The sequence below is a fragment of the Scatophagus argus genome, chromosome 19 (genome assembly GCF_020382885.2).
Source record: "Scatophagus argus isolate fScaArg1 chromosome 19, fScaArg1.pri, whole genome shotgun sequence".
Lineage (NCBI taxonomy): Eukaryota > Metazoa > Chordata > Actinopteri > Scatophagidae > Scatophagus > Scatophagus argus.
The window spans coordinates 225,466-235,820 of record NC_058511.1 but is presented as its reverse complement, the minus strand read 5'-3'; the positions used below and the strand labels follow the sequence as shown (position 1 = coordinate 235,820).

At 43.5% G+C, this 10,355-nt stretch overlaps 1 protein-coding gene across 4 annotated transcripts; it reads left to right on the top strand.

Annotated features, from left to right (window-relative positions):
* The first annotated feature begins 842 nt into the window (after positions 1-842).
* Positions 843-9,656, top strand: mboat2b (membrane bound O-acyltransferase domain containing 2b). 4 transcript variants are annotated; one of them, XM_046372960.1, is made up of 13 exons: positions 936-1,159; positions 3,265-3,410; positions 3,522-3,599; positions 4,582-4,677; positions 4,779-4,834; positions 4,915-4,969; positions 5,339-5,522; positions 5,877-6,069; positions 6,441-6,544; positions 6,790-6,854; positions 6,991-7,123; positions 7,427-7,578; positions 8,163-9,655. In XM_046372960.1, the coding sequence occupies exons 1-13, from the start codon at positions 1,070-1,072 to the stop codon at positions 8,329-8,331; spliced, it is 1,521 nt and encodes a 506-aa protein (XP_046228916.1). In that variant the 5' UTR covers positions 936-1,069; the 3' UTR covers positions 8,332-9,655. The 4 variants fall into 4 exon arrangements, with proteins under 4 accessions (XP_046228917.1, XP_046228915.1, XP_046228916.1 ...); XM_046372962.1 differs by lacking the exon at positions 936-1,159 and adding an exon at positions 1,801-2,165; XM_046372961.1 differs by lacking the exon at positions 3,265-3,410 and having other exon boundaries at positions 843-1,159; positions 6,006-6,069; positions 8,163-9,656.
* Positions 9,657-10,355: the final 699 nt, after the last annotated feature.

Genomic DNA, 10,355 nt, shown 5'->3' with positions numbered 1-10,355 from the left:
GCTTTGGCTTCATCAGTTTATTATTGTAAAGTTTGTCATCTCTTTATGATGAAATGCATAACTGCATAACTACGTGCAGACAAATTTCACATGTCTGCATGATGCAATTTCCCTCGGGATCAATAAAGTATCTATCTATCTATCATGGTGAGCTGACCTGCTAATGAATTCTGTGGCCCACATGAAGAGTTTACTGGAGTGAATTAACCGGAAGAGCCAGGGTCTCTGTGGATTGCAGGTCACACAGCTTTGACCAGTCACGTTGTTGTGTTTGGTTTTCTTGGTTGTCCCGCGAGACTCCAGCAGACTCTGCTGGTCTTCCAGGACCAGCCTGCTCCTGCAGCAGCCCACGATTCTTCTTCTTTTCTCCTGATTTGGTCAACTGATAAATAAAACACCATCAACCTTTAAATCAGAATCAGAATTCCTTTATTTATCCCCGAAGGGAAATTCTTTACAAACTCTTTTTAAGGCCCTTTTACCCTTTTACCATTTTCACTCGTTTTTATTGAAGTCACATCACTGACATCAACACAAACAATTGAAAGCAATGAACACAAACAGCCAAGTAAAGGAATAAAAGGAGTGAGGATGAGGACGAGGGGCTAGAAAAGGGAGACAAAGGGAGGATAGACAATAGAGTGAGGAGCAGAGGGAGAGATGCTGAGACAAATTTTTCAGTTTGTTTAGATTAGAACAAGGAAGAGGGGAAGAAATTGTGTAGAAGGAGAGAGGAGAAGAATGAGGGAGAAAAGAAAAAGATGAGAGAAGAACGTAGAGGGGAACAGAATGGAGGAGGAGGAGCATTGAAGAGGAGAAAGAGCAAAAGATGAAAGGGGGAGGAAGAAGTAAAAGAGATGGGGAGAAGACCGCGGGCCATTAAAGGGTGGAGGGAGACAGACAGACTGAGGAGGAGGAGGAGGAGGAACAGGAGGAAGAGAAGGAGCATCATCAACGGCAGGACAGACAGACCGACAGACAGACAGGCAGACAGACAGACAGTCGGCGGAGCCTCTCAGCCGTTGCAGCCGGACACAGAAGCAGCAGACCCGGCCGCAGATACGGAGTCATGGCCGCTGAAGCCACCCGATCCACGGCCTGCACCGGCTCCAGCCTCCTGCAGCCGGTCAGCGAGATCACCAACCTGCCGCTGGACCAGGTAAGATCCGCCGGGACATCCTGCACATCAGCCGAGCATCGGCGCTCCGGCGCTCCGGGGCTCAGGGGGGTCCGAGGCGGAGATCCGCCGGCTGCCGGGTCGCTCACACACGGCGCTAAATGCGACACGCTCGGCCGGGAGAACAACAAAAAACGGCAGAGCAGCAAACGAGGCGAGCGATCGCACAAGGACGGGCTGTCTAAAATGGATGGAGGCCTCGTATCGGTGCCCTCAGTCCAGCAGTGTGCGGTGTGAACGGACAGACGGTCCATGTTTCTGTTGTTTATTTAGAATAAACACGACATAACACAAGAGTCTGAAAACACCCAACCCTTTGTGTCCTCGTGGTGTCTGAATTTATCTGATCTTTACTGCTCAGCACGACGCTGTTCAGGCTGGAGTAATTAAAACATTACCTTTTATTACTAGATTAGAGATTGAAAAAAAAGAGATAAAGTCATGCGACTTGAGTTTTTTCTTAGTATTCTTTCTTGAGGATTTCCATTTTCTGTTGCTTTGTACCTCATCTGACTGCAATGAGATAAAATGAAGTCTGAGTTGTTGTCATTTTCTCCTGCAAACTCTTTCCTCAAAGAATCAAGTCCCGTGACCCCTCAGATTTATCGGGTGACCCTCTGGAGGGGCCCACCCCTCAGGTTGGACTGCACTAACTGCATAAAGTAGTTCAGATTGTCTCCACAGTAAACTGAGAGGCTGCAGTATTAACAGTGTGATACTGTCACAGAGAGTCAGTCACACACAGAGGCATTTTACTGCAGTATTTCTACTACATGAAGCTGACATACTGAATTACTGAATGGGGTTCAAACTTAATGTCTCAGCTGTAAACACTTCAGTGATGTGTCAATTTATTGCTAGGATACAGCTGTGCTGCTGTCCAATCAAGAGCAGTCAGTCAGGTAAACAGGAAGTCACAGTAGCGTCACAAGCTAGCACAACTTCCAACAGCTACAGTTTAGAGGCTGAAAGTTAAGTCTTTGTAAATGTTGGTGTCTGTTTTGTGTGGCTACGTGGAGGAATGAGGTGTTTCACAGTTAGTGCAGTTCAAACAGTTTATACTGAGAGGGAAATCAGGATCAATAAAGTTTATCTTCCGAAATATCTCATTATGCTAAGCTAACTGATGTTGTTCACTCATTTAGTCAGATGTTAGCATAACGTTTGGTAATTTGAGGTGTGTTGTGTTGTTTTAGTGACATGTGATTTAAAATCTTTTAGAGTGAATATTTTTAAACATCATTCGTGATCATCATTCCTATGCTCATGTCATGATCCACCTGCTGACCATTTGCACTGTTCACTTCACTTACTTGCACTTCTTCCACTCCGTACTACCTCACTCTTGTACTACCTCCAGAACAATATTTATTTTACTTCATCTTATTTTGTTTTACTTTATTCTATTTATCTTATTTTATTTTATTATTATTATATGTTACTCGTTCTTATGTTTTATGTATGCGCCGATCACCAAGACAAATCCCTAGTAATGTGAAACCTCTTCACTTACATGACAATAAAGACGATTCTGATTCTGATTCTGAAGTTTCTGGTCAGATGTGTCAGCTGTACTCCAGATGACCTCTTTAAACAGGTCAGGTATTAACATGCTAACGTTAGCTCTGTCAGGTGGTTCAGTTAGCTACACGACAGCTACAGCTGCAGTTAGTGACTAAAAACTTAGTAACAACTGATCTCTACTGTTAACTCAGTGCTGATAAAACTGCTCTTAGTAAACACTGATGTTAGCCTGAGGCTAAGTTAGCCTGAGGCTAAGTTAGCATGAGGTTACCAGCTGTCGACTGAAAGTTCAAAACAGACACCAGATTGTTCAGTTTCTTGCATGAGTGAAATCTGTCAGATTGCTTTTCTGCTATTATTGATCTTATGTATTTATTGCTGTTTTGCGCAAAAAGAAGTTTCCCACATGTGTTGATGTCAAAAGAAAAGTTTTATTCACAATTTTTTTCTGATTTTTTTCTGTCTAATGGACAGAAGCTTGTAGCTGAAACGCTATAAATGTAAATAAATAAATAAATATCTCCTTAAGGTCTCATCTTTTTTCCCTCTCTCCCTGTCTGCAGGTAAACTTTGTGGTTTGTCAGCTCTGTGCTTTGCTGTCAGCCTTCTGGTTTCGTCTCTTCCTTCATCCCAGTAAAACCAGCCCCTTTATCAGACACGTGGTAGCAACTTTACTGGGACTTTATTTTGCTCTCTTCTGCTTTGGCTGGTAAGATGGACCTGATGGTGGCGCTACATGAAAAGTCAAAGGATCACCAGCGCTATTACAGTTCATCTTGAAGGGAACACAAATGCCCAGTTAATGCTCTTTGTTTTCCAGGTACGCTCTTCACTTCCTGGTTCAGAGTGGACTCACCTACGGCATCATGATCCTGACTGGAGTCGAACATATGCACAAGTACGCTTTGGAAAGTCCTCATGTCACTGGTTTCTGTGATGGAAATCACTCACTCAGATCTTTATCAGATGACTTTACATATGCAAAGTACGAAACTGTCTGATGTGGATGAGGAGGGGGGAGGAAGAAGAAGTAGCAGCAGAAATTAATTCAATTCAATTTCAATTCAGTTTATTTATATAGCGCCAATTCACGCCAAAAGTTATCTCATGACACTTTCCAATTAGAGCAGGTCCAGACCAAACTCTTTAATTAGGTTTAATCAGCTTTATTGACAGTATATATATTTTTATACACATACTGAATTCGTCTTCTGCATTTGACCCATCCTTGGTTGAACACACACATGCAACACCCGGTAAATTACATGCAGTGAAACACACACAGGAGCAGTGGGCAGCATATTGGGGGTTAAGTGCCTTGCTCAAGGGCAGATCAGCCAGCTAATGAAGGGGGGGAGCATTTTTCGCATTAATCACTCCACCACACCCAAATTTTTCCTGCCTATCCGGTGGGGGAATCGAACCGGTGACCCTCCAATCACAAGCCGCTTCTCCAACCTCCAGGCCACGGATTTTTTTTTTTTTTTTAATGTGTCCAGAGGTAAAAAGGAACCTCTAAATGCAGTCAGATTAAAGTCAGAGTGGACTGACGGACGTTCATACTGAGGAAAATGTTCATTTGCAGAGTGAAATTATTCATAGCATCAGACTGAATTCTTGGTCTACTACTGCGTCTCATAGCCTCCTCAGCAGGTGGAGTCGCTAAGTTGTCATGGAGACTATCTGTGACCTTTGACACTGCACTCACATGTGATGTCATACACCACTCAGAGGGCTTTGTGAAAATGCTCAATACAAACACCGAGGGACAGTTCAGGCCTGTAGGGGTCACTGTACTCGAAGTAGAATTTAAAAGATCAGTCATGTTAAACGAATGAATAGATACTGAAGGAATGAATCAGAGTTCGTTTTATTTTCAGGTACTGCCTCCTGGTGGCTCTCAGCTATCTGAGTCTGTGTCAGATCACTCGAGTCTACGTCTTCGACTATGGCATGTACTCTGCCGACTTTACAGGGTAAGACTGGTTCTCGTCCACACCGTGTCCACGTCAGGTCTGTCAGAATGGTGTCCACAGCTGGCTGTAAAGGGCATCTCTGCTCTCTGTTTTCTCTGCAGCCCCATGATGGTCATCACACAAAAAATCACCAGCGTGGCGTTTGAAGTCCATGACGGTGAGCAAGCAGCATGTTTTCTGAGCTGTCGGAAGGTGGATATTTTCAGTTTATTTTCAGTTTTAATATCTCTTGAACAGGAATGGCACGAAACGAAGAACATCTGACTCCAGGACAGAAGATTTTGGCGATAAGGTCCGTTTCACTGTGTTTCCAGCTGTGAATATCTCACTACAGGTTTCTTTGACAAAAAAGTAGGTTATTTAATGTTTTCTGCAACAGCGCACAGATTAATGTAGTGAAGTACAAAACAGTTTCAGATAATAGAAGTACAAATGTGTTGTACTTGTACTGCATATTTTGTTACAATACATTTAGTCTTGGCAATGTCCACCAATAATTACTTCATTTCACTCATCAATCAGCATCATCCTATCAATCTGCTAATCATTTCAGTTCTAAAGGAAAGTTTAATGTGCTGGGCAGATATACAGCATCACTCTCTACTAGTACCACAGCTCCTATTGTAAAAACCAGTGTGTGTGTGTGTGTGTGTGTGTTCAGGAGGATGCCCAGCTTGCTGGAGTACTTCAGCTACAACTGTAACTTCATGGGGATCCTGGCCGGACCCACCAGCTCCTACAACGACTACATTGCCTTCATTGAGGGAGATCCCCTTCGTCATAGAGACCAGGAGGGCGACAGGAAGGCCAACAGCAAGCTGAGGCAGAGCGAACCCTCTCCAAATGTACGACATGTGACACAGATACCTAGTCCTAGTTCTAGTTCCCACTTCAAAACTGAGATAAAATGAAGGAATTTAATTTATCAGTCAAATATGAATGAAAGCGTAACTGGAGAATGTGACTCCTGAAACTTACCTTCAGTTGGAGAGAGGATGTCTCCCTCTGACGGTACAGTGGTGTTATGGAGTGAAGCTTCACACAAGAACATTTGAGAAACAAGTTTTATTTTGTTCTGTCATTAACAGTGAAAGTGACGGTCAGACCTGTTGGAAATCAAATGGCAAAACTCTGTTTTTCCATTCTTAATGGGTAAACTGAAAGAAAGTACACAAGAATAAAAGTCTCTGTGTCCTCAGACGGAGGTCGTTCGGAAAGTGGCCACCTCCTTCTTCTGCCTCCTGGTTTTTCTGTCGGTGTGTAAAGTTTTCCCTGTGGAACGAAATGTTGATGATGACTTCATTGCCAACACGCCGTTCTATGCTCAGGTGGTCTACCTGTACTTGTCCATGCTGACCACCAGACCCAAGTACTACTTCGTCTGGACGCTTGGTGGGTGCCTGAAACTCGGCTCTTGCTTTCTCGTTTCTATTTTATACTCTTCCTTCAGGCCTTCTTCAATTTGTGGTTGTTTCTGTGTACATACATTTTTGTGTAGATGAAATATTTGTGCACATGAGGCGTACAAAATACGAAAGTTGCAAGGAAAAGCAAAATCCAACAAAAATTTCCTCAATACCACTCAAAGAGTAACTTATCTTAAAATCCTGTTTGAGCAGACCTGCAGTTGTCTCGTTGTGCTGTAGTGATGTTCAGGTGTACTCCAGGATACTGTGACATCACTGCTAGGTGTGGTTCCTGCTGTCTCAGAAAGCACCTGTTTCACCTGTCTAATGCCTTTCCTAATCTCCTTTTAACCTCAGCTGATGCTATCAACAACGCCGCTGGCTTTGGCTTCAGTGGTTACAACAAGGACGGCTCTCCCCGCTGGGATCGCATCTCCAACCTGAGGATCCTCAACATTGAGGTCAGAACTTGACAAACCGCATAAAGTGCTCTCGAACCGGTTTATCCTTGCTAAATGACTGTTAGCTTTGGAGCCCACTAAATCACTGTTAACTATTAGCTGTTAGTTTGCTGTTAGAGCCCGCTAAATGACGGTTGGCTTATACCTGAATACATTTTTGTTTTTGTGTCACAGTAAATATGCAATTGTTTTGGTACTGACCCAATAAATCAACTCAGATTCAGAATTCCTCTATCTTGTTACAGTTAGCCACCAGCTTCAAAGTTTTCCTCGACAACTGGAACATTCAGACAGCACACTGGCTCAAAAGGTCAGAACTTGCAGATATTCAAACTGTATCACAGGAGTTTTGATCCAAACCGGCCTGATCACACTTAAATGTAAACTCAACAGCAGCAGGCATGTGCTTCTGTTTGTGTGTTTGACCTCTGACCTCTGGTTGACAGGGTGTGTTACGAACGATGTCCCTACCATCCAACAGCAGCCACCTTCATCCTGTCGGCCATGTGGCACGGAGCTTATCCAGGCTACTACCTCACCTTCCTCACTGGCATTGTCATCACGCTGGCTGCGAGAGCAGTGAGTTTTCCCCGCTAACTGCTAGCTGTAGGCTAACAGTTAGCTGATGAACCTGCAAACTGTTAGGTGGTGAAGACCTCACGCTCAAGCATTAGCATAGCCTGTGTTTAGGGATCATGGCCATTATGCTGTGATGTTATGTCTGTGGAAACATTTTTGTGTGATAACAGGTTTCATGCTAACTAGCACCCTGGTATCACAAACATTTTAAATCATAGTTTTGCCTATGCCAACAGCTTAGCATGTTTATTTATTTGTATATTTCTGTTTGCAGCTATTTTAGTACAGTTTCTGCCCTTTCAGGTCAGACACAACGTTCGCCCATACTTCCTGCAATCATCCTCCTACAAACTGGTCTATGATGTCATCACGTGGGCAGCCACTCAGATCGCCATCTGCTACACGGTGGTGCCCTTTGTCCTGCTGTCTGTGGGTCCATCCATAAAGTTTTACAGGTCAGTAATTCAGTCAGTAATTTCCACTGTAGTCATTGTCATGCAGTATATCTGACGTGGAGGCAAAACCATATTTTGTTTCTCAAATGCCTACAAACATGGCTGCCTGAGTCCCTCATTTTGATTATTTCACCTTCACAACACCAACTGCGAAGAGCCATGTCTCAACACTGGTGACTATTCTATCAGCGGGAACCTGTTTGCCAAGGAATTGAATGTGACATCTATTTCAGTCGTGGATCAGCGGTTAGGGTGTTGGACCCGTAACCGGTGGATCGCTGGTTCGATTCCCCGTACTGGTGTCCATGGCTGAGGTACCCTTGAGCAAGGTACCTAACCCCCACTGCTCCCCGGGCGCTGCACGCGGTCGCCCACTGCCCCGGGTTTGCTGTGTGTGTGTGCACGTCACTTGGGTGGGTTAAATGCAGAGCACAAATTTCGTTGGAGTGAGTTCCCTCCAATGACGAAATACTGTATGTCACTTTCATCTTTCATCTATTTAAAGTCCTGTCCTACATTTTTGAATGTGGTCTTTGATCCCCTGAAGGATCTCCTCCTTTTCACCTATTTTCTCCTCTCTGCAGGTCCTGGTACTTCAGCCTCCATATTGGCTGCATTCTTCTGGCAGTGGCATTGCCGGTTAAACCGAAACATCTCCGCCTCAAAGACCAGCAGCAGAACCTTCTCCAGGAAACTCTCCAGCACCACCTGGAGGCTACAGACAGCTGCAGCAAGAAGGAAAAAAACACATGAGACAGGGGACAAAGAACAATCATGTAAAACATTAAATTTACATTAACCTGTACAGAAAGACGAGGAGGTGAACCGTATGAAACAGACCTTCCTCCCGTCTGGGACACTGAAACAAGATGGTCGTGACACCGTATTAAAATACTGTATTATTTGAATTCACAGGACGAAAGTAGTCTCTGTGTTTTTTACAAGGAAGTACAGTAGGATTTAAACTCCAAAATCCAAAAGAAGGAACACTTTTTGGGAGAGGTGGCAGATTCACAGAGATCTGTAATGATATGTATATAAACACATATACTGTAACGTCATGTGGAGCAGCTGTGTGTGGAACATTACAAACCACACTGAGCTGTCATGGCCACATGGTATTGAACTGACTGAAATTTCTTTCTAGTCAGAAGAAATTAGGAGTAAAAGAATGAATAGAAAAATTAACAAACGGATGACTGATCAAATATATGAATGAATTAAAGAAAGGTCAATTGTGTGAGAAGACAGACTGAGTATGTGGATGACTAAATGAGTTGTAGGAGTTGTATAAGAGTGAGGTAAATGAATGAAGGAGCAGTGCATTTGTGCATTAAGCACTGAATGAACATCGTAGCAGAAAAACCTTTTCTGCTACGATGTTCTGTAAAACCACCACATCACTGTATTGTAGAAATGAGTTTGGATAAAGTGCCAATGATTATTCCACACACTCGCCTTAGTTCGGTTTTTTATGAGAAAAGTGTTGAAACCTTGCAGGATCAGTATTTACTCTTGATGTGTGAATGGACATTGTGTTTACATTTGTAGATGTCAATTTTTGTCAAGCTCTTATTTATGTAAATTCAAACAGACTTTTCATGCAAGATGTGTGGATATTCAGCTTAAAGTTTCTTCACAAAATTAAAGGGAATGAGCTCAGACTCTGAAATTCAAATGCCATGATGTGAGCCAATACTGCTAAGATGAGGTTTCTCTTCCTTAAAATCCCCAAAACAGCAGGAACTGAACCCAGCAATTTTACCATTTGGCAGGTTGGGGCGTTTGACTCAGATTAGCTGACAATGACATCATCTTTTTCCATGACATTGTCTTTTTCTCATTAAATTTCCTGTGTGTTTCCCTGTTTCTGCGTTGTGTTTATTTCTTAATGAGACCTGTTCGAGGATGTGACATTGTTGATGAATGTAGAGGCCACAGCAGTGGTTTGAAATAATACGCAAAGATACATTTCTCACAGCAAACCGGCCACCCATCTGTAAGTTTGATATGTTTGTTTGTGTTTTGTAAATTATGTGATTAAACCTTTTTGACACTTGACATGTGTGTTCTTTTAATGGCTGTCAGTTTAATGGTCGATTTTCATTCCAGGCCTCACCTGTGGTCATGAGCTTTGTGGAGTGACCATCATGGAGACCAGCAGCTGAAATGAGTTTCCTTCAGGTTGGCTGGGCCTGTTGAACAGTAACCCAGGCATGTGGACAAACCCTGTTGTTCATCTGATCAGGGTGCCTCCTGGATGCCTTCCTGTGGACGTGATCCTGGGACAGACCCAGAAAATGCTGGAAGGATTATCCCATCAGGCTCTGAGATCCTCCAGGAGAAGCTGGAGGGGGTAGCCGGGCAGAAGGACTGATTGGCTGCTTAGAACTGGAAGGATGGAGAGGAACAGAAACAAAGAGAAAGAATTATGGCAGATGGATGTTTGTCTGTGGTGCTGGGGGCATCAACATCACGGTGGGCCAACTGTTCATTTCAGCGGATCAGCAAGTACTTTCACTGATTTGTTTGTTCTGAAAAGTGATCAACGGGTGGAGGTTTGGTGGAATAAAATGCACAAACTGTTGACCCGATGTAGTGCATGGCAGCTTTGAATCTGGTCTTGGACTTAAAAGAGCAGTGAAACAGGAAGATAAGACCTGTCCCATTACATACTGTCTGCACTTTAAACCCTAATAAACTGATCCTGGATCAGGCTGAGCACAGTTCATCCTCTGACACTTGATAAAAAGCTGACTCTGTAGTGTTTCCAGAAC

What these genes read in the sequence shown, in the direction of transcription:
- mboat2b (XM_046372959.1), top strand. Translation starts at nt 858, where the DNA reads ATGGGGAGAAGACCGCGGGCCATTAAAGGGTGGAGGGAGACAGACAGA. An exon ending in CCAACCTGCCGCTGGACCAG is followed by an intron (nt 1,160 to 3,521) that starts GTAAGATCCGCC and finishes TTTGTTTTCCAG; the next exon opens with GTACGCTCTTCACTTCCTGG. An exon ending in CAGAAGATTTTGGCGATAAG is followed by an intron (nt 4,970 to 5,338) that starts GTCCGTTTCACT and finishes GTGTGTGTTCAG; the next exon opens with GAGGATGCCCAGCTTGCTGG.